General features: G+C 41.1%; 1 protein-coding gene across 1 annotated transcript; it reads left to right on the plus strand.

Annotated features, from left to right (window-relative positions):
* Positions 1-52: 52 nt before the first annotated feature.
* On the plus strand, positions 53-16,301 carry si:ch211-225b11.1 (uncharacterized protein LOC561694 homolog). Its single transcript, XM_047591907.1, has 14 exons — positions 53-159; positions 2,182-3,721; positions 6,171-6,305; positions 9,115-9,325; positions 9,702-9,834; positions 10,313-10,447; positions 10,936-11,039; positions 12,026-12,150; positions 13,073-13,185; positions 13,586-13,726; positions 13,820-13,919; positions 14,039-14,139; positions 14,223-14,390; positions 14,606-16,301. The coding sequence occupies exons 2-14, from the start codon at positions 3,511-3,513 to the stop codon at positions 14,708-14,710; spliced, it is 1,782 nt and encodes a 593-aa protein (XP_047447863.1). The 5' UTR covers positions 53-159; positions 2,182-3,510; the 3' UTR covers positions 14,711-16,301.
* Positions 16,302-24,894: the final 8,593 nt, after the last annotated feature.

The following is a 24,894-nucleotide window of genomic DNA, read 5'->3' on the forward strand; positions in this document are numbered from 1 at the left end:
TAACTGACGTAATGCAGTCTCCAAATTCCTGTACGGAGAGCGGAAAGGCTCAACAGCAGCACCTGGAAGCAGGAGAGGGCCGAGGCTTGGCCCCAGACTGGGAGGAGAGCAGCGGTGGCGCCATCTACTGTCACCGTGGCTGCACTGCACCTTGATTGTGTGAGAGGAGATTTACACATTAACGTTTAACAAATCATATTTAACACGCCTATTATCTTTGGAGTCAGTTTGTCCTCATTTATTATGGACACCGACACAGACACTGGCCGGACACAATATATGTTATTATTATTATTATTATTATTATTCATTATTTATTTATTTATTTTTTATTATTATTATTTTTGAAGGTTTAAATTGCTGGTGTCCAATTGACACCAAGGAAAGAGTTAGAAAAATTGCAAGTAATATGAGGATTAAAAGATCTCAGATTCATAATTTTTCTTCATTGTTTATACAATCATAGTTAAATAAAATATTAAAGTATTAATATTATATAAATATTATAATATTATATGTTTTGCTTCTTTCTTTGCAAAAATATACAAGTTCATATTTGTTACTATTTAATGACAAGGACAATATGGTAACTTCACTGACTATGAAAAAAAAATATTAAAAGTAAATAAGTCTTTTCATGCCCAAAGAACTTTAATTTCAATGAGAATGACTATAAAGGGTTAAATACAAACATGTTTCAGTTATTTAGCCAAAATGATGACGATTTAATCCAAATAAAAACGCAGTTTGAGCAACAACTCTCTGATTTGGGGCAGAACTGTTATATTTGAATAAATCTGTTTTCTCTAGTGTTCCTAATAAACTGGCATACATCGTATTTGTTGTAGTTCAGTCTAACTGCAAAAACTAAACATGCATTAACCTTCACAAAGTTAGCATTTATTTAAGGGATGCATCCAACTATCCTGGATTTAGTGAAGAATACCAAATAAACTGGAAGCTAAGCTGTATTTTTTAAAAATGAGTCCTATTGGTTTTAGATATTTTACCCTCCTTGAGTTTTCTTTTATTAACCTATTTGTTTTTAATTTGAAGAAAACATGTTTAAAGCTCAAGGCACAGCATGCCTGTGTAAGCAAAGTTGTCACCAAAATGCCTCTAAATGTCTGATATCAGATTATTTAATTATATTGGCCATGAATTTACTAACACAAATGTCTAGTTGCATTCTCAAACCTCAAACAAGCAAAATAACTTTGCCAATACGCTGAAAACTGACCTGTAAAACTGTCATATTTAAAACCTCACGTATAAAGTTAAGGCTATAATTAAATATCAACAGCAGTCTGTTCATAATTGAAGAATTACTGTTTCAAAAATGTTTCCCGGTAAAGAGAGATCCGTTTCTGCAGTGTCAAATCATTCCCTGTAACAGGCGGTTTATACTATTTATGACTTTTGCTTGGTGAACCGGGGCAGCCAGCTGCCACTTTTAGCAGTCTGGCAAGCTGGAGTTACCTATGTTGTCATCAATAAATGCAAATGAATTGTGTTGCAGCAGTTATTGAAGGAGGTTAATTAAGAGCAGTGGTGTTGCTGATAGACAAGGAAAGCCAGTTGGACCAGTCAGTGCTGCATTGTTTAGTTTATTCACTCAGGTCGTTAGAATAGTTAGAATTGCAGATCAAAGTTAGGCGAAACTGCAGCTGTATGGACAAAGCTGATGCTAGCTGAGATTGAAATCAAAGGTTTTCAAAACAGTTTGAATGTATGTTACATAAGAGTTAGACAAGATCTGTACAATTCGGGTCAGGTTTCGGGTAAGACACTTCCTCAGTAAAGCACAAAAGAAAGCATGTCTGTGAAATGCGCAGGGATTTTGTCTTGTAAAGTTCCATTCAGTCTAAATCTCTGCTCACTTAACAGTGGACCGACCACTGACAATTAGTGATGGGTGATACTGGGCATTTTGGTATCGATCCGAAACCAAGTAAATACGGGGCTAGTGTCGCCGTCATGAATAACTTCGTAATTTTGCATTTAGTTAGTTGATTATGATTATGATAAAACATAGGACAGATATTTTTAATCATTTATCCATTAAGTAATTACAATACAAAACAACAAAACAGTGTAAAACTAGCATCAGTGCCAGCTGTGCGTTGCTGCTGTGATGCTAGGATTTGAGTGTCAAACTTCATGTCCCACCTTTTGTTACAGGTTAGGACCGAGAAGCTCTTGACGTGCACAGATTTGGAGAAAAGCTGCGTTCACATGAACTCTGTGAGGAGTAATTTGCTGGACGAAGAGAAACGATAACGGAAGGAGTATCGATCTCATCACGCTGGTATCGAACCAACACAGATACTAACAATTCTATCGATATGATCGATATTTAGATCGATACGCCCAGGACATATGCAGCTACTACTGGGCGATACTGGGCATTTGGTATCGATCCGATACCAAATGAATAATGGCTAGTGACGAAGATAGTGATACCGATAGTTTTCGTCATGCTCACTGAATAATTTCGTAATTTTGCCTTTAATTAGTTGATTATGGTTATGATAAAATACAGGACAAATGTTTAGGTAAATAAACCGGCTTCTCTTACTAATTGCAGTATAAAACAATTTATAAAACAATTACATGTTTAGTCGTCAGCTGAGAGAGTGTGTGTGCATCTCGGCACGAAATGCAAAATAGAGGACAGACTCTTTTTAGCCCTTCAAACCCGAGCAGATCTCAGCGATCTGTTAAAGTAAGCGGTTTTTGAATTACTGTAACTCACAATGATTTGTTATGTTGTCAAAATTGCATACGATTGTTTTCCAGTCATTAGTGCAAAATAAGAAAAAGAAACAATTTAACAAAAATATAAATATAACAATATGAACAACACAACAACAATGGAAAATAAAATCGGTAACAGTAGTCAGTTAAGCAAATAAGTAAACAAAACCAATATTTTAGTAATATAAAAATTGCTCAAAGAGAGAAATGGTGGCTCAATAATTTTCCACCATAGAAGCGAGTCTGTATCCGGTGTAGTTGTCTTCCGAATACCGACGCATTTCAATAACGGCATCAGTTCTAGCTGTGCGATACTGCTGTGATGCTAGAATTTGAGTATCAAACTCTGTCCATATCCAAGTTTTAATACAGGTGAGGATGGAGAAGCTCCTGTCGCGCACCGACTCGGAGAGAAGCCGCACTCGCATAAATTCTGTGACAAGTGATTTGCTGGACGTATAAATGACAAACTGTAACAAAAGTATCGATCTAAGCACGCTGGGATCGAGCCGATACCGATGCTGACCTTGGTATCAATAGTATCGATATTTGGATCGATACGCCAGTCCTAGCAGCTACCACACTGTATGATGCTGGCAGAACAGGGTGCGGAGGTGGTTGGCTTTGCAGAGTTCATGTGCTGGTTAATAGATATTGTGGACTTTTACATTAAACTTTAATTTTCGGACCTTGGAGTCTCCTTTGTCAGCCTCGTCTGACTCTATAAACAAAACCCACCACTCAGTCTAACTAATGGAGGTCTGTGCCGAAAACTCAACGACATCCTCTGACAAGGGAGACCTTGAAATTAAACCTTTAGAGTTAAGTGAGAAGTGTGCGGATGCAGGGACTCAGAGGATCACATGGAGCAACCAGCTGGAGTTCATCCTGGCGTCGGTGGGGTACGCAGTAGGACTGGGGAATGTCTGGAGGTTTCCCTACCTGTGTTACAACAACGGTGGAGGTAGGAGCTTTTTATGTATATTTTTTGGGCTTTTTAGCCTTTAATGAAAGTGACAGTGTAGATGGACAGGAAGTGGAGATGCTGGGAGGGGGGAACGACACGCAGGAAAGGCCGCCCGAGGGACGAGCTTTTGATCAGTGTATGAATGACTAACATATCCTAAAAACTTCGTAATGTAATCTATTTAAATAATATTGTAATACTAAAAAAAAAAAAAAAAAAAAAAATTAATTCGCCAATAGTCCCAATATGTCATTAACACGTTAAAAACGCATTAATCTAGGCTATATTCTGGCTATTTAAAAATATGTACAGCCTATTTATAAAGGTGCCTAATAGCAAGAATGTTCTCAACACACTGTAAACTGACGCACACAATGGAAACAGTAGTTATATGACACAAAATTAATCCTAACTGTAAGTAAACCCTTCCTCTATGAAAAGGACATCAAATTCTGTATATAATTAGGAGTTTTGAGTTTGAGATTTATTTGTTTCGAATATATTCAAAAGAAAGGATAAAAAAAGAAAGAAACGTGCAACATTCGAAAAAGTCTGTTCTAGTCCCACCCCTTCTCCAACGGTTATTTAAAACAGGAGAACAGTTTCATACTATGGGGTGTCTAAGTGTCTATATATGTCTAACAAAAAAACAAGGCGTCCATATATCTAGTGTTAGAGGTATGAGGTATAATTATCATAGTTTCTAGACATTTAAAAAAGAAAAAAAGAAAAAATCACCCCAGCACGGCAAGTCAGGTCCTGAAGACCTGGGCTTCATAGCTGAGTGGGATCCTGCACTGCCTGTTTAACCTGTATCTGAAGTTGGAAAGGATCCTATATCCAATAAAGGATTGCTGATTACTTGTCTGACAGGCCCCAGCTTGTATGGCTGGGGGGCTCCCTGTCAGATACCGTTGTCAATAGGGGCATCACAGGGAACTGTTTTATCTCCTTTCCTGTTCACTCTTTACACCTCAGCTCTGGGTCCAGCCACCTGCAGAACTTCTCTGATGGTAGTCGTAGGGTGTATCAGAGATGCACAGGAGGTGGAGTGTAGGACACTGATCGCAGACTTTGTGGAGTGGTCCCTGGCAAACCACCTACTCCTTAACGTGGACAAGACCAAGGAGCTGGTCATTCTCTCCAGGAGGAGGTGGTCACAAGTGGAGCCCATCACCATCCAGGGCCTGGAGGTGGAACTAGTGGACCACCCCTGGAGTCTGCATGAACAACAGGCTGGTCTGGAGGGACAACAGTGATGCTGTGTACGAGAAGGAAAAGAGTAGACTCCGCTTTCTCAGGAAGCTCAGGTCTTTCAATGTGTGCAGTAAATTACTAGAGTCTTTCTGTTGTAGCGAGTGACCTGTACTTTGTTGTGGTTTGTTGAGGAAGTAGTACCAGCAAAAAAGACATCAGTAGGATCAACAAATTGATTTGTAAGGCTGGACATGTGATTGGTGGAGAGTTGGAGACATTTGTCTCAGTGAAGGACGGGAGGACATTGGATAAACTGCTCACCATTATGGACAATCCATCCCAAACACTACATCAAGCACTAGAGAGGCACTACAGTTCATTCGCCAGCAGACTGATTCAGCTCCGCTCCCGTAATGATCGCTGCAGAACTTCTTTTATTCCCTACTCCATCCAGCTGTATAACTGACTAACTGTACAAGTCTAAGGTCTGAGCAATCCTTGAAACATAAAAGCGTTTCATTCTCATGCATGACCTGTGAATTTTAATATTAAAATTTCCTCTCAAATTATAATCCCTATCTCGACCTCTAAAACATTATTGTATCGTAGGTGGTAATGAATTAAGTTTGACCCTGTACATTATTTGTGCTTTTTGCGGTTCAACAGTGCCCATGAGTTTTACTGCTTTCGACCTTAAAAATAGTATAAATAATATTAATTAACATGACGTCGGGCAGATCCAAATTTCTCCTCTCCCTTCTCATCAGCCACGTATTTATCATATCTTGCAGATAAATTATGAAGACACAGCCAGTCTATTCGCAGCACACTTTGATTATATATATATATATATATATATATACATTTTATTCTCATAAGGCCATGGAAAACCATGTGCAAAGATCTTTGGCACTGTGTGCGAAATTGATAATCATTAAACAGATGTGTGTGTATTTTACAAGAAAACTCTGTCTCTGGGTTACAACTTAACTTGACAAATACAGGGTCTGCCTTGTTGTTGGACAAGACTTTGTAAGTGTGAGCATACACCAATAAGCTGACTCAATAGTAACCTTTACTCATGCACTATCCAAAAAGCCTCTTGCTGCTTTGGGGGACATTAGACTAACATCCATTGGAGAAATAAGTGAACTAAACAATGACAAAGCAGCAATCACAAAATATTTGTCTATGAAAGCCTTGTACACAGGAGATACATGAAGCTGCCTTTTCCATTCTTCTGCTGCAGGTGCCTTCATGATCCCTTATCTGACCATGGTGCTTCTGTGTGGCATTCCTCTGCTGCTCGTTGAGTTGACTATTGGCCAGTATACTCGCTTAGGGCCGGTGCACACTCTCGCCAAAATCTGTCCCTTGCTCAAAGGTGAGTGACTCTCGTGGCTCGTGACTCTTTGATGGCTCTTTTCTCATTTTTACTGAAGTTTTATTTTGTTATTTTATTTATTCAATTTTGCTGGTGGGATGGAGCATGTAGAAAAGTGCAAAAAACTGCAGTTCATAGAGCGGCCGCTTGAAGCTGGCCCCAAAAGGGAGCAAATCCCCATAGACACCCATGTTAAAAAGCCCAACTTCACAGCGTTATTAAACATGTTTCCAGCCTGGTACAAAAAATGTTTTGGTCCGAATAGTTTATTTCACTATTCATGACAACTGCACGGCGGTAGGTGAATGTTTTTCTGACTCATTGGTTTAGTTGTTATTAGATTTAAAATTCTTCGCAATTAAGAGCATTCCCGCTTTGAGTGACAAAGCCTGAGCTAACTAGCAGCGGAGAGTTAGGTGGCTGGGTCTCATCGTCTGCTTCTCCATCTCCGCAATTTTCAAATAGACTGTTTTGAGAAAGATCGACTGAGGAGGTTCTGAAATTTCAAAAAGTTTCAGTATATGAAGTATAAAGTCAAGCAGGAAGTAGAAACGATAAATATTCTGAGAAACAAAAAAGGCACAGCTCCAACTAGCATTTTGGCAATATTTTTGATGAGCACTCAAGTATAAATGACTCATGCCTGCAGGCTACAGCGTCTCGTTGTGCAGAGGCAAACTGAGCTGATTATATCTGACAGATTATATCTCAGTGCATCTCCTCTGTCAGAGAAGAATCCAACTTGGCATAGCACAAACTTCTTGTACTTCTCGTTCTACCCATACGTCTTCTCTGATGATTTATGTGTTATTGTCTTCAAGTGTAGGTGGGCCGCTGAATCGTTTCCTGATTGGCTGGCTCTCCTGTGATGTTCTTCCTCTTGTTCTTCTCCTCCTCTCTGTCCTTTCTGGGATATCTTTTTGAGTCTTTGACAAAGGCACGGTTGGGATGTCCACGTGTCCTCAGTGTTAATTGGATATGTTTTTGCTCCTTCTCTTTAATATCCATCCTTGTGGCCGCAATCTGTGCTCAGTGCTGAAGGGTTCTGATGACCAGGGTTGGGAAGATTACTTTAAAAATATATGTGATCCAGTACAATTACAAGTCCCCTGTTAACTTTGATGTATAGATTGTTATGGATATATGAGGTTGATGGACATGACACTGAAGACTGAGATGGCCTATATTAAAATACGGTTTACTGATCAACAGAAATGGTAACAGCTGTTCGTGTTCAAGTTTTTCCTTCACAACTATCACTGAAGACATGATTTGTTAACCCCTCTAAAGCTGCCCAAGAAGGTTATAATTTACAGCAGAGCAGGTAAAATGTACAAGACGTACAGTAGAGTGTAAACAAGAATGTAAAACATACGAGATCATAGACCCATTGGCATGATCCACATGATCCAGTAATCTGATTACATGTTATTTTCCGTGTTCTAATGGATTGCAGTTACCATTTTTTGTATCCTGATTACGTAACGCCGTTACATGTAATCCATTACCCCCCAAGCCTGGTTATCACCCCCTAGTTTGAGCTGCACAGAGATCAATCCACGGGAATCAAATAATAGATGCCGGTCAGTGTGAGTGGGTTTTCTACAGACTCCAGTGTTTAGGCTTCAGTCTTCTTTCACACGGTCAAGACAGTCCAGGACTCTCCACTGATGTCCTCCCAAGTGAATCTGATATTATTGTTCAGCACTGATGTGCTGAACAATAATATTATTATTGTTCCTGTGAAGGTGTTCAGGCCTCTGATCTCTACCTCTTCCACATAGAGACTGGCCACTCTCTGTGACACTGGTGTCCCCATCGCACAGCCACATTTTTGCCTTTAGAATCCTCCATTAAATTGGAAATAGGTGATAGTCAGTCACAGGTTGAGTAACATGCATGTTTGGTCAGGGTTGAGGTTGGTTCCATCAGCCAAGGTGTCATCCTTTAGTCGCCTTTCTCTTGCTACTTTTGTGCCTTCTGTGATGGGAATACACTGTGAGGTAACATCACAGAGTTTTCAATGTGGTGAGGAGTATTGCCAACCAACGGAGATACAACGGCGATAAACTACAGAGTTTATGCGACTGAGGCCCACTACTAAAACTTAAACAAGCCTTAGTCACCCGAGGTTATGTTATAAGTGCCGAATGTTAACAGCGATTGCAGCCTGGTCACATATTAACATACACAGAGAACACATAATCCCAGGGTGTCTGTCCACATGTTGAACACATTGATAATGAAGGTAAAGAGACAAGAGTGTCTAACTGTTAACACTGATGTTTCCGAGGGTTGACTTTAACAGAAGCTGATATTTAGTTTGTTCCTTGAAAAATCTGCAGTTTCACACAGCATCTAGGCACATATGAACGTCGCCAAAGGAAGGATTTTGCTTGGGTTTTTGAAAGTGGCAGCTGGAATTTTGGAAATTACTTCTAAATTATGTTTGAGTGGCAAATGGCAAATGACACCGTGTGCCCTGTGGACTGAATGTCTCCTCAGAGGAGACAGACAGATATACATGCCTCAAGCTGAGACCAAGAACCTCAGGTGTCATCGCCATCTTAACTAAATAATGATTAGCCAAGTACAAAAGAGTCAGACGCCAGAAACTCCTCTAACCCTTGGCCAAGGGCTGAGCTGAATAACTAGCACACTACTTCTCTGCTGTGTATCTTTATGTGAGAAAAATACAACTGTATGTAACCCTGGGACCAAACATTTTACATTCATTAATGCATTGGGTGCTAATGCTTTTATAACAAGTGTGGATTCTGCAACGTTGTCTCTCACTTTCCCCTCCCAGGTGTTGGTCTGGCCACAGTTGTGATCTCCTTCATGTACTCCACATACTACAATGTGCTCATGAGCTGGGCTCTTTTCTACTTGTTCAACTCGTTCGGAGCGACCCTCCCCTGGACTTCTTGCAACAACACTTGGAATGCCCTCGGAAACTGTTCCAGCGGTTTCCCTGGCAACGTCACCCATCTACAGTCGGCCAGCCAGCAGTTCTTTGAGTTAGACGACATCATTTCTGCTTATATGTCAAGTCGTGTCTCTTAAAGGCCCTGAAAACTTTTCTTAATCCTCACAGTAGAGTCTCCCATTCTTTCACAGGAGCTCCATAATCTTTCTTTTGTCAGTGCAGGGGCTTAGCTGGACGAATGTGTTGCTGTGCAAGTCTCTCTCGTTTAGAAATATGTGAATTAAACTCACACACATAAATCCTGGTGAAGCAGATATAAACAAACACCTAATCACTGATTACGTTTTTATCTTTTCAAACTATTTTTGTCATACGTATTTCATGTTAAAAACCAATACCAAATCTTTGAGGGCTTTGGGGGCACAATAATCATCACTTCTTTTTCTGTTTTGTTTTGTTTTTTTTAGTCACAGACTTTTGGAGAAGACGAGTGGAATTGAGGAAGCTGGTGGTGTTCGTTGGGAGCTCTTTGGCTGTCTTATTGTTGCCTGGGTTATTGTGTATTTAGGCATATTTAAAGGAGTCATAATCACCGGCAAGGTCAGAACTGTGTCCATGTATCCTGCTAGTCATGGTTAATGTGATGCTCTCATTCTTAAATTGAAACCTCTCCTCTGGCATTGTGTCACAACTAATGTTTTTAATTCAGAAATATCAGAGGCAATGACAGCTATGTTTTTTTTTTGTAATTTTACAAGAATATAGGTTTTAGTCATCTGCAAATAAGCATTTTGTATCATAGTATATCATGTCAGCAATGTTGCAAGCTAGTAGATAACTATAGTCATTGGATGTGAAACAAAACAAACGTCATCATGTTGATTCACCAGAGCTCCATCAACTGCATATGAACCACTGTATGGAAATGCACCACATGGATATTTTGACCAGCTTTGACTAAGATACTGTATGTCCTTGAAAGCCAAGCACCGTAGATACTGAAGAGTTGCTACCACAGCTCAACTCTTCTTCTTCTTCTTCTTCTTCTTCTTCCTTTCGCTGTTTGTGTTACATATAGGTGGTGTACTTCACTGCGCTCTTTCCGTACTTCATCCTGTTTGCCCTGCTCATCAACAATGTGCAGCTTCCCGGAGCCAAGGATGGCATCCTCTACTTTGTGACACCTGTATGGGGCAAACTGTTTGAATTGAAGGTGAGACCCTTTTTTAGTGAAAGGGTAGATCAACCCTTTCGACATCGGTTACACATTGGCACCAAATGAACTCAAATGTTATAATGTAGCAAGAAAGGGAGGACCCAGACATTAAAGGCAGGATGAAATGGTGAAAGTCAATTTAAGGGTCAAACTCCCTAAAGTGGTTACGATTTTCCCAACTGAACTGGAGGGATAGTTTATCTCAGATGTTCAATAAAATTTAGAACAACACATCTCCTCCTAGTACAGTGCAATCTGTCTACTGTTGGTTCCTCAACCTTTAATAGCTTTTAATAGCACCAATATAATCTAAAAACAGCTGCTATTTATGTGCATTGGCAACACCAGCAAACCCATTTATAATGTAGCTAAACCCTGATTGTGTACACAATCCTAGCACATCTCTCACAGCTATTCACATTCATCAGAAAGTTATAACTAATTACTGAGTTTCATGTTCATGCTCTCCTTTGTCTCCATCACAGGTCTGGGTCGGTGCTGCTTCACAGGTGTTTAACTCGCTGGGCATAGCGTTTGGCTCCATGATTTCGATGGCTAGTTACAACAAGTTCAACCACAATGTCCTCAGGTATACGTTGTCCGGCACCAAATGAGAAGTGATATTGACAAAGCCGGTTTGGTATCTGTGATCTGTGAAGAGTGTTAGATTGGCAAGGGCTCCACGATAAACTTGACTTTGTGCTCTGAGTTGAACAGCAGTGTATGCAGATCTCTGCTGCTATAATACTGACACACAATATCAACATATCCACTCGCATTTAACATTTATAACCCCGATGTACTCTTCCGCTTCCAACAGCATAACGCAGCACAGTCTCAGTTCACGCAATCAACAAGTTCAGTGGGCAGTGGAAATAAATTAAGAACTTAATTACAGTAATATTAAAGACTACAGGATCTCCCCTCAGCATCTAGCCATCCTACGAGGTGGCACAAGCTAGATATTTGGGGTCACATATCATCAAGGAATGAGGTCCATACTTTATAAAATGTATAAATTTTTCCTCTGGCATAGTATGTCCTGGGCTTTTGGTTTGTGGGCGGGATATACAGGCATACTGGGTCCATATAGCGTGTAGCTAGAGTCCTTCTTGTTCCTAAGTTGAGGCGATATCTGAAAGCGATGCAGCACTAAACCGCTGCTCCTTTGGTCTGTTACCTATACAAATGTTATTAGCATACTCCCATGTGTGTTGCTGTTTTGTGGTCAGATTATTTTTGATAGAAGCTCCATTTGTTAGGTCTTGCTGTATTTACTGTTCTGATACAAGCTGCAGCTTTGGTCTAAGCTGATTCCTCCTATCCCGCAGGGGAAGTAAGACTAAATCTCTTGGTTTACTGTTCCCAGTAAGGAATAAAATAGCTAGAATTGCTAATTGTTAGAAGATGAGAAGATGTTTTAATGCCGTAGTATGCACCAACGAAGGCATTTAACGGTTTTCATATCCAGAGAAAGATGAAACTTGATAAACAAATTGCTTCATAATGTGTTTTCCCAGAGGTTCTTTTTTACTGAAACTGGACTGAATCATTTTGCATGCATTTCTTTCGCAGAGATACAATGATTGTGTCGTTAATCAACTCCTTCACCAGTATCCTGGCTGGCTTTGTGATCTTCTCAGCTATTGGCTACATGGCTCACATACATAAACTCCCAGTGGATAACATAGCCACAGATGGTAAGCCCGGAAACACAGTCTGCACCACAGTTTTATAGTTTTTGTCGTAATGAATTTTAAGAATCTAAATAAGAAAATTGTTGGTTTTTTTATGTAAAATTAGCATGAGATATAGAGATAGATGTGTAAATACATCCCGGTCTAAATTTTTAGAAGAACACTGTACTAAAGCTTCCTCATTATAAGGAGCACTACTCAGTCTGGAATAAATGGTAAGTTATGACAAACTGAATGTGTAAGTGGTTGAAAGGAGAGGGCAAGTCTAACAATAGTGTATTAGTCTGTGTTTTCAAGAGGAACTACAATAAAGATACCTCTCCTTTTGTAGCTTTAGTATTAATCCAGTCTCCTGCTTTGCTTAGAAGTAATATGATATAAAATTATGAATTTTAATGATAAACACACCTTTTTACCCGAGTGCCATATTTAAAGGCAGACAACATGTCACCATCATGTCTGCTGTCCCACTGAGCTGTCTTGTTTTTCTGTGTTGTTTTAGTCTCACAGCTTTTGCTACTCTACTGCCAGTAAATTATAATGTGCATCATTTTGTTAAGGTAATGTTTCATCCAGTAAGTTAAATTAATTTGCACAGAGAACAAGGAAGTATCCAAGATACTAACTACAGACAGGCTCATCAGGTGCGCTGTGTTTGTATTCTGTAATGAATATGTGAACTTCTTTGGATAGATTATTCACAAAGCATGTCACCATTCATTAGTCAACACAGTGTCCTTTCTTTAAACCCTCGCGGAGGCTAAATATGCTGGACAACGAGCAGGTTGTTCGACCATGCTCTGTCTGCGTACAAGTGTAATTCTAGACAACTGTTGGGAGTGGAGCAATGTGAAGTTGTGTGTATTTGAATCCCAAAGCATTCACCTTGCTACTCCACTCAACCTTCACTTGTGCCATGTTTCAGGCCCCGGTTTGGTGTTTGTTGTGTACCCTGAAGTCCTCTCCACCATGCCTGGCTTTCAGTTCTGGGCTCCACTTTTCTTCTTCATGCTGCTGTGCCTGGGCCTGGACAGTCAGGTAACCAGCTGCACGAGTGAAGACAGAGAACGAAGCAAAACACCAGAGCACCGCACATTTAAATCTGTATATTTAGCTTTTGCACATTTGGATGCATAGGAAGCATTCACACGTCTCTATCCAAAGAAGTTTCTTTCTCCCTGACTTAAGGTTTTATACAGTGGACACTGTCCTGTGTCTTTGTGTCTCTGTCAGCTACTGCAAGCACAACAGTGACAATGATTAGAGGATTTACTTCTGTGCTGCACATTTTCTGTTGGAAATTGATTACTCACATAAAATTTATGACATCTGTGTGGTCTGAAAAATTTTACAAGTGAACAAAAAGGCAACAGGGAACTGATTTTGTACAGAAAACTGGATAATTGTTAAAAAAAAAAATATTGTTTTTTGTTTCCAGTTTGCCACAACGGAGGTAACTGTGACGTTCATAAAGGACGAGTTTGGACCAAAAATTCTGCAATTCCTAAAGAGAGAGGAACTGGTTGCCCTGATTGTTTGCATTGTTTTGTTTTTATTGGGGATTCCTCACATTACCAAGGTACAGTGTACGACCTTATTTCCTCTCAGAGAAACAGCTGTTTTGTCTTTTCGGCGTTTCTCTAATGAGCTCTTTGTTTTCCTTCGGTCACAGGAAGGTATCTATGTGTTTCATCTGATGGACCACTACACTGCCGTCGTGTCCCTCATGATCCTGGCTTTTTTTGAAATTGTGGCTGTCTGCTGGATCTTTGGTAAAACCCACATAATGTTCTCAAGGTCTTATGTCCTGCAGTGTCAGTCAAATAGAAGTTTAAAAATGATTCATAATCTGCCCTGCAGAGAGAGGCTAAACTTATAATTGTTGTCTCAGGAGTCACACGGATCTCTTTAATGATCAAAAGGATGCTGGGCAAAACTCCACATATCTTTTTCCGTGTCTGTTGGTTGCTGGTCTGTCCTTTGATGATTTTGGTGAGTTCCGGTTTAAGCCGTGTGTTTAAAGTCGGCTTTTAAGAAGTTTAAGTGTGTCAGATTGTTCTTCTTTTTCCACACAGTGCATACTGGCCTCCATCCTTGTTCAGTACACTCCTGTCCGGTATGAGAAGTACAAGTACCCAGTGTGGACTGAGTGGGTGGGCTGGTGCATCTCCCTGGTTTCTGTAGTGTGGATACCACTTGGTGCTATTCAAGAGATCTATAACAACCAAGGATCATTTCTTCAGGTGACTTCTTTGAACAAACTCCTAACATTAACAACCTTAAATGCAAACACTACCAGTATTCATACAGTGTCTATTGTTTGATGTGTGTAATTTAAAAGTTTTGATGGCAGCACTTCACCTCCAGGAAAACATGAACATAATGAATGTCACGATTTTCAAAAAAATGCCAAATTCGTCGGCTCGTTTTCTAAAAGCAGGTCTTTTCTATCCCTCAGAGACTGACGACAGCCATGACTCCCACAATAGACCTAGATGCCCTGCAGGAAAGACAAAGCCATGACAACCCTGCATCTGAGAAATTGCTCACGTTGGTGACATGAACAGAGACACAGCCGCCAAAACCACGTCTTTATCTCTACTTGCCAGGCTCTGTAATGTGTCACACTGTCATTACAGTTCTATCAGAATTTCATCCAGAGACCTCACTTTATCTTAACTCCACTGCACGTTTGTAGCTCTTTAAAATCACTTTGCCTGACATTATCGTCATAAAAATCACCCTTTCCTTTTCCCCCTTTACCAAGTGTGCAATCTGATATTTCATCCATCAAATTAGGATTGGACGCTTGGATTCACACCTATAGTACATGTGATGTAGGCGTGAATCGTCATGTGTCCTGTCCAAATTATGCAGGTGCTAAATCCAACACTGGATTAACACTGGAGTGAAATGTCTTATTCTTAAATCAGTGAGAGGCTTTTTAACTGTTCCGGCTTAATACATATATAAACTAAATTATTTAAAACTCTGGATTAAATCCCTCAAAAGTTTGCACATGAGGCTTGTCTCACTTGGAAGTCTCTGCCAAGTGCAACAGGGAACAACCTATACAACCTTCTGACTTCCATTTTCAGTTTTTATGGTCCTTAAACCAGTGTGCCGTTCTGAATTTACTGCAGCATTCAGACAGTCCTAATGTCTAAGGAGCTTAATGTAAGCAACAGGTGCTTTGTTTTGGTGGTAGTCACCAGGAACAGACCAATATAAAACACTGCAGTGCCTTTTGTTCTAATATTCTCTTATATGCACACAACCTTTGAATGTACAATTGAAATGTTGCCATTTCAAATGATGGTCTACATGCATTTTATGTCTAGAACCGTAATTACAAAATACATGACTGGGTTTTAGACACTGGACTTGTATGTATATCAATAAATTGTAATGATATATTAACTTAAATATGGTTTTGAATATAGTGATTATTTAGGAATGTACTAAAGCTGCATTCAAATAGAACTTGAATTCAAACATTTCGACTCATGAGTTCGTAAATACGTGGTTTCACCGATAGGCCTCAGCTGATCCTCTTTGCCTTAAATCTTGTTAATCAGCAGCAGCTGTTTGTGTCTGAATGAAGACCAGCAGCCTCCCTTCGCTCTGTCAATCACGGCTACTCGTCTGACATATAAACAGAAGCACATTTTGCCTCTTAGACTCAGGGCAGTGATGCCTTCATGTTCATACTGTCGTACCAATAAATTACTGACCATATAAACAAACAAACAATCAAAAAAGCACCTACTGAACAAAGCGGAAATATTGAGAATTTCTTTTATCTGTGATATTTTGTCATAACGGAAACGGTTGTGTGTTCATTTTAATCTCAAAGCAGGATTTGCGTCCTGTTCCTTCTGTGTTGGGGTTTGTTACATTAGTTTTTAATTAATTTTGGTTAAATGAAAGAAGTAATAAAAGATTAATTCGGGCTTGTTCTGCTGTCAATGAATTACGTGTGTCGTTTGGATTATTGCCTCAGTTAAACACTAGGTGGCAGCAAAGTGGCAAGAAAAAAAAGAGTAGGGAAGTCTTTTTACCAGCAAAACTACTGTGTCTGTCGTATTCATCTGCTAATATTTGTTTTAGATTAAACCACTAAATGTACAATAAATAAAATAAGATAAAAAAAACACTTTACTTGTATCATGTCTTCTAAAATGACTCTTTATGCACCATATTTAATGCTGATAAATGTGTCTCACCCTTATAGAGTAAGACATGTTGTGGACCGAGGCGTGAGTTGAGGTTCTGATTACTGGGGTCAACAAACTGAGCTGCAGAAACACTTCACGGAAAGGACAGCAGAGCTGAGTGCGGTGCTCTAAGAGGATTCAGAAGTTAATTAGGCCCTTGTCATAGAGAGCCGCAGTAGTGCCCTTAGCAGAATTGTACGTTAATCAATACCCCTTCCTGCCTCCCTCGTGACAGAATGTATCACGGGCACTAAATTAGCGCCGGGAACGCCATTTGATCGATAGCCATGGACAGTGTAGCCCAGGGGGAAGCAAATTAATGGCTATACATAGCAGAGGGGAAGTGTTTGTGAGCCTGAATGGGAAGTGAAGACAGAGATGGGTCACCGTCTAACTCGTGTTGTGAGGCGCGAGGACATTCGTCTTTGACGAGCTAAATCAGCAGCCGAGCTTCACGTTGGAGCTCTTTCAAATGTCGCCCGACCTTTCCTGAGCAGAGGTAAATCTCGGGCGGCCCAGGGAAATCCACCGGTGCATCTGATTCATCACCGTAGAAACAGCTGTGACTTAAAGGAACGGAGGGCAAACGCTGTCACGCGGCCTTGCGATGAAACTTGAAATGGCAGTCACTTCACTCCCATTTGATAAGGTTTCTTTAACTCCCCTCTCTCCCGTCGTCCCTCTGTTCCTCCACTGTTTTGCTCTTGATCTTTATTCACAGAGCACCGTGTGGGGGGAATAAAGATCTCGGCCGTTTTAATCTGAGCGAGTGTGATGATGTTTGTGTGTGTGTGTGTCTGTGTGAGCGAGATGATTAAGTAAAGGAAGCAGAGATCAAGGTTGATTACATTCTGCTACCGCTGTGGATGTGTTGCTGGGAATAATATAATAATATGAAGTGCTGCATCCGAAGAGTGGACTTTTACCTCATTAATCAGTCCAGTCAAGTGCATCATGACAAACGCCATCAGGATGATCCAGCCACAGAGGAATACAGTTTTCTTGGAGGCCACAGTACACGGAGGCCTGCTTGTGCACTGACTGGTTAAAACCGCTCCGTGTTAATGTGCAACGCCAGTTCATTTGCGACTGCTGCCTTGCATGAAGCACCTAATCACTTTTGCAGAAACAAATCTTTCAACATAATCTCTTCTCTCTTCGCCCCGTGTTGTGGTTCCTTTTATGTTTCAGCAGCGCCCGCTCGACACCAGCCCTGATCTGCCACCCTCGCTATAGAAGTAACCTATAAAGAGAGGAAATTTTCAGTGGTTTGTATTTGCATCGCTGAGGCAGGAAGCTGCTGGCAGCTCGAGTAGTGCTCGTTCTGAATAAATTAAATCTCACACTCAGCCTCTACGAAAGTTTAACATGCAGTCCTTATTTTTAATGCAGGCAGGATTTGTCCAGCATCTCTGAATAAGCACATTTGTTTATTTAAGTTTTCCATTTCAACCTATTAAAATGCTAATGAGTATATCTTACCAACTATTCATATGCAGATAGGGGCTTTGAGGCGTGGATGCTACAGTGCAGTACTGCACAGTTGCCTTTGTCTAATGAGGACGGTTGTTTTTTTTGAGCTTTCTTACAGGCTGTTTGGGATGTGCATAAACAAAACTCACCTCCTGCTGGTAATGAGGACACAGCCCACAGCATTAGTTGGCCTTTCTCCAAAATGTGAAATATCTCTAATCTGAGCATCACGCACATTTTATGTTTCCGACCCATTTATTTAACATATCAAATATTCGGCAGGATAAATGATAGCATGCAGTGTTTCTGTTGTTTACCGCTGTTGAATTGTCTCATTTGTATACAGACGGAGGTGTGTATTCAAAAAGTCCCATGACTGAGCCATAGTCCATGAGTTCGGACTCTCAGTGAATATGCATGGGGTTTCCAAATATTGACTTCGGTAGTGAGAGAATGCTTTGCTTTGTGCATCACGTATAGCGGCCATGAAAAAAAAGAAGAAAAAAAGCAGCGGAGCTTTTGTTCATTCAAAATAAGCTCCCCGCCAAGAACTTTATTGGATTACGGATGAAGCTGGGATGGATGTCGCAGGTGTAGACATGCATGTAAGAAAAGGCTGCGTTTAATCGCACAAAAGGTTTTCTGTGCATCGCCACAGTAAAGACATTCATTTCTACCTTTTTTTTTTGTCTCCCTGGATGCAGGAATAAATCTCCTCTACTGTGTTAACCTAATGAGGTCGCACACACATCGCAGTGTGTCAGGCCTACTTTCATATAGCTGGCAGGAAAATGAATTTGGCCCAGAGGTTGATGAAACATGTGCGTGTCTGCCTTCATTTGCACCCAAATTGACTTGAGGACAGGGTTGTGAGTGCCCTGTTACAATTTATACTGAAAAACACCATCCTCATACTGCCCGTCTCACAGTTTGACAAAATATGCTCCTCTTGTTAGCAAAGTATTGTAATTTATCTTTCGTTAAATTGGAAAACACCAAGCTGACGAACACAGCCCTACCTTTGGTGCATTCATATAATGACATTAGAGGTTACAGATGTTTTCTGTCACTCACAATAGTTTGGGATGACTTATCAGTGCATTTCAACCTTGTACTTTTTTCATTTAATAAGGATCATCTACCTGACATCAAGAAATGTGATCTCTTGAGTCATAGTGAGATAGTCATATCCAGATGTCCAAAAACTAAACTCATTGATCCATGGAGGTCTCTTCAACAAAACCTTAAACCTCAGTCTTGTATTGCCAGCTCAAGCACTTTCAGTCCCCATCAGTGGCCCATCCCCACTTCTGTACAAGTGTGTTTGAGAGTAAAGACTCGGTTTAAGGGTAAAGGATACAGTTAGGTTAAGATCAGGACAGGAGTCAGGCACTTAGGTGAGATGATTAGGGTTAGGGTAAGGAGCTGGGAAAAGCGAGGAAACGCTCCTAAGGCCGGTCAGTGGACTTACATGATCAAATGGCTTTGTAGCTAGATATAAGTAGTAGTGATGGTGGCCTGCCTTTTGTGATTTTTAAGATAAGCTACACAGCTACTACGTCTGCATAATCCAACAACTATTAAATGTTCCTGTTGAAGCCAACAACGCCTCTTCACACAGTAAATCTGAGAAAACTTTAAACATGTCTCTCTGGCTCTTTGTTCCTTCTCCATGCAGCCACTTCTGTCTTTGTGCGTGCTACCGCTTTCTAAGTTTACGTGCCATAGCTAACTAGATTTTGGAATTTGCAGCAAATGCTGACTCCATCTAAAGTCCGTTAGCATCAAGCTTGGCGCAACGCAGAGAGAAGCTGCCGAAGAAGCACCAACCATCCGACCCGACTCGACCGCCTCACAGGGTTGAAGCTGACATGCTGCTGTCAGTCTGTTTAACAACTGTCTCGGTGTCTGTAGGAATCCGAGCACAGATTCCTGTTCATCTTTATTGACTTCACCGCATCAGAGCAGTGCCGTCACGGAGAGAGAGAAAGAGGAAAAACAAAGACGGTGACTTCCCTTCCGTTTTGAGGTCATCGGAATTCATCTACGGTGACAGCGGCAGAAAAAAAGATCGACGTGAAGGAGGATGTCACCGAGACAAATTGCACCATGAAGTGGGTCAGCTCTCCCGGGTGTGTTCGGAAAGAACGACGGTGACACAACTGAGCTACCATTTCACGGTTGCTTCGACATCTGTAACTTTGTTTCTTTCGGTATTAATAACAAACTGTGGCACAATGAAAATTGGAATCTGTGGGCTCAGAATAAAAACTTTTACCCTCAGTCAGTACAAGCTTCTGATTAGACACCTGAGATCACTGAGTATGAATATGGTCATGTCAGTCCTGCCTGTGTAATTTCCAGTGATGTATAATTATAAGTAAGGGTCTGGCTAAACAATATGACACCCTGCAATTTCCCAACGAGACACAAAGCCCTATTACCAGAATGGGTTTTTTCCACGCAGCAGTGACCACAGAAAACAAAGGTCCCCTATGGAAAGTAGATAATGCATCATAGGGATGGGGACTGGCGAATGAGTCGAAATCAATGAATTGGTTTTGGTTAGGTTTTGGTTGGTTTTGGTTGGTTTTTTACCTCAAAAGTTTTACCTCAATGTCAGATTGTTGGAGAGATTCCATATTTGTGTAACAAAGAAAGTTAGAGGGCTCAGTAATTTAATTGGTGTTTTTGTATTTTCTGTCCCTTAAGGCAGTTTGAAAAGTGGTTCAGCACCGAGCTCGCCTCTGAACCGTCAAACCGTTCGGGAAGGATTGGTGAACGCGTGGGAATCCAAACGCGTTCGACACATTTACCGAGTGGTTGTGCTAATATTGGCCTCTGTCAAGTTTACTTTTTCTACCTCGTGCCACTTTTTCTTTCAGTCACAAACGCACACACGAGACCGTACTCCACAAACCTCCTTTATCATTCCTGTCACTCACTGCGTGCGCCACAGTCATTACAATACAAAAGACAAGAGGTGGAGCTTTCAGTCAGTTTGGCAGACGTCAGCGGCCCTAACAAAGCCACTCGAAAGCATGTGTCACATCTTAGTCATTTTCTGAATGTCTGCATTCGTTACCCAATTTTCTACGCTGTGGTCTTTAAACGGAAGGATGTTACAGTGTTTATTGTACTTGCTTGGTGAGAGTAGCTCCGCTGGGACGGCTTCCTGTAACGGAGGAATGTGAAATCAGATCTGTTAACAAAACAAGCGCGTCGGCGCTGGATATACAATAGACGTTTGATGCCGAAAAAGAAGCTTCACATCTCTTGCGAATTTTAATAAACCCATAATCAAACGTATTTTTTCTCTCAGGAGTGATGACTGGTTTAAAACAGATGTGCTGTGTGTGAGACTGATAGAAGAGCTAAGGAAATAACACTAGTGACCAACACGTCCCAAACCATTTCAGATGTGTCAAGTTAGATACGACCGGTACCTGAGACAAAGGGATCAAATGAAACCCACTGAAAGAGTCATTATTATTTCATGGTGACTGAAAGATGTAGGTCTTCAGTAATACTACCCGGCGCTGCAGCAACGACATTGAGACACCTCCTGAATGGCAATTACTGTACGTGGCTGATTCCACGGCTCCAGCTTTCTATGTGCAACTTCTTTTTTTTCTCTTTTGTAAAATCCAAAAAAAAATGATTTGTCTGTGATTACTGGAGTGGTCCTGCCAAGGATTTAAGTTGAGGCTTAAGATAATCTCATCATTAATTCATATTTCTAATAAATTCAGTGTGCCCTTTAAATAATGCAGGATCTATTTTTTTCTTTTTTCTTTTTTTTTTGCTGGTTTTCAGAGAGCACTGAATTATTAATGTCTGCAGCAGCCATGACTGGGTTTAATAGATGAGGGCCCGCTCCCTCCTCTTCGTCTTTATGAGGGACAGACCGGCCACAACCGACCGACACTCCTCTGGCTACTCGTCCACTGCATTAACTGTCTCTCAGGACATTTCATCGCCACTCGTTAAACACCAGCACGCTATGTCATGTGCCGCTGCTGCCATGTGCAGCTCCGATCAGAGGCAAAACCCTCTGAACAGCACTTTGGCACAAAATCAGATGAGAAAAACATAACAGATACTGGGATCTTTTTAACGCAGACTGTGGACATAGAGATACGGAGAGTGACGGTGACTAAGCCAGCAGACGGGTAAATTCGGCGTGCAGCTGTGGTTGAGGTTGTGCCGTGCAGCCACGGAGCCGTACGTGATGGTGGCGTGGTGATTTCGATGAGGTTCTCAGGACCGGAGAAGGCAACTGCAGGCAGCAGCCAAGAGGGAGCAGTTGTCGGCGGCAGCGGTGTCTGCAATATTCATCACATGGCTGATGAGCAAAATTTTTGCAATCTCAATTTATAAATGCAATCTTTGTGTTGCTGCAGCATTTTGCTCTACTGTGCTCTGTCTCTTAATCCCCATTGGCACCGAAGGCAATGGTGAACGGCAGTCATAAGGAGGAAAAGATTTATGTGCCGTATATTTTGACTTGCCCAAATTAAGATTTCAGCATTTGTGAGAAAAACATTCTTGTGCACAGCTAAATAAGCTAAAATCCATGTAGCATTTACAAAGCCCACAAAAGAATTACTCACAACACGAGGCAGTAAAACGATCTTATGTAATGGCAGCTGCTTCCAAATGCTGCCAGCGGAGTGGGAAGCAAGTGTTTATTGGTTTAAAGGTCAAACTGAGTGCGCAGCTACTACACAAATCGTGTTATTTCTGTTTTGGATCAGTGGGAAATGTCTCAGAAAAGGAGCTGCGAGAAACAAAGTAAATAAATAAAATATAAAGGGAGCGCCAGCGCGCAGGAAAACGAAAACTGAATCGATCAACGTCTTTTTAAAACGAGATTGCACCGCTGATCCCGTCGAGGGCCACCGGCCGCCGACGGGGACGAGTGGGTGCCGCGCAGACCATGAATCACAGCGCAGATCAATAGACATGACGTGTGATTATCAGCTGATGCCGTGTACAAGCACAATCAGTAATATTCCAGCTGAAGGTGAGAAAAGGGGAAAAGGAAACAGTTGGGTTTTGTGGAAACTTTCAGCCCCAACTGTATCGATGCAAGTTGCACGTTTTGGTTGAATGATTGAAGAATGAACTCGAACAGTGGTTCATTCTGTCTGTGTCGTGTAAATATATGCAGTTGCGCTTACATTACAGTGGTGTGGAACAGATTAAATAAAATGCTTAATCTGTTGGTAGTCTGAAAAAGCTCACAGTAGCATCTCTTTGGATAATCTATTAATTCAGGATTAAGTTAGGATTGAAGTTTAAGTGTATTTATGCCCCTTAGAGGATTAATCCTAATGATTGTTGACAATCCCCTGGCTTCTCCTGTGACACTCTAATGCTGCTATTAGGTTATATTTGTGCTTGTGGGTAAACTGTCTTAATATGAAAAACATTATGTCTGCTCATCATTAGCACGTTGTGATTGCTGACGCTGATATTGGCATTTACCGTGGCCGCTGCTTGGCAGCGTCTGGGTGTGAATTCACCATCTGAGGTGAAAATTTCCTCCAGGTTTCAGTTCAATCACACCAGAGAATTGGCGGGCTGATGGCGGCGCACGGGTGCTCAGGATTCTGGTGGGACTTCTCTCCCGGGCAGAATGATATTTCAACCGGCGGCCGGTTTGCTCCACATCATTATCTTGCTGAAAGACCCACTTCTTCTTTAGATAAATGAGTCCGGCTGTGGCAGCTTCTAACATCTAAAAGCGTGTAACCGGCAAACCATTATTATGAAATAGCCACAGCTACTGCAGTGTGTTTGTCATATCGTTCGTCAGAAATGAGCCTTCAAAATAAGATAACGGTCGCTTTAGCCTCTTTTTGACAGCAGGTCAGTTTAAAATACAGTAGGCAGCAATGGAACAAGAAGGCTACTTCAAAACAGCTGGTTGACGAGGACATGAGTAACACCAGTAAAGCTAAATGTATTTTTAACCATTCAGTGCTCAAACCGTTGGATGATTCAGAAGCAGCTCTAGTATTAGACCACTTCTCAAATTGCCTTGAGCTACCAGACTCTTTTATCAAGTGTGGTCAGGAAAAGGGAACCTTTCATCGTTGTGTATGGGATTACAATAAAGTCGTATGTTTCTGCAGTGAGATAAAGAAAAAAAAGGAAGGGGGAAAAAAAAGAGTATACACCCACAACGTTAGACCTCAAGTCTTCCATACGGGGATTATATGATAAGGCTGATGCTTAAATTTATGCCTACCCATTTCTGCTTTCAGGTGACAATTAATATATTCTTAGCACTTCAAAACATGCCTTGAAAAATGACTTTCTGACAATGCTCTATAAATTATCCAACCTTTATGTGGTACGTGTTGACTTTGTGTGGTCTCTTTTTCCATGCTCGTGACTGACATCTAAACTACAGGGAACATCTACATTCTTTTAAGCAGCATGTGCGCCGCCGCACATTTTTCTTTTTACTCTGTCACGTTGCTGAGACATGTGACAAGTGAGCGGCGGCAACATGATTTCTCACGGAATCTCGTCATATTTAACCTCCTTTCTCGGACGGCTTTGTTTACAGCGCAAAAAAAAGCTCTTGGGGGAAACTTCGCTTCTCCAGCACAAGGAGGTGATATGTGGGCTACATAAAATTATCTTTCAAAGACCGGTCCCTTGCTGATAAATAGGCCAGTGGAGATCAAAAGGAGCAATTTTCTCAGCGGCCGGCTTATTTGCCGGACTGCGTGCTCTCTGGGCTCACAACAACCGTTTGTCTGATGGTGACATGAAACAGGACCACCAGAAGTCGGTCGCAATCTGAAAAATTCTCTCTCCCCTTTCAGTCCACATCCCACGCATCCCCATGAGAGAGCACTGATATCACACAATGAGTCCATTATCATCTATTTACTCCTGTTTTCTGCAGCCGAGGGGGGAGGTGGCTAGTGGTCACATTTGATAGCTGTAGGATTGTGGGAGTTTTATCTCTTTCACCACATGATATATCTCCTACATGTGGCTAACAGCGTGTGTGTGTATGTGTGTCCTCATAAATTTG

This window comes from Mugil cephalus, chromosome 8 (assembly GCF_022458985.1).
Source record: "Mugil cephalus isolate CIBA_MC_2020 chromosome 8, CIBA_Mcephalus_1.1, whole genome shotgun sequence".
Taxonomy (NCBI): Eukaryota; Metazoa; Chordata; class Actinopteri; order Mugiliformes; family Mugilidae; genus Mugil; species Mugil cephalus.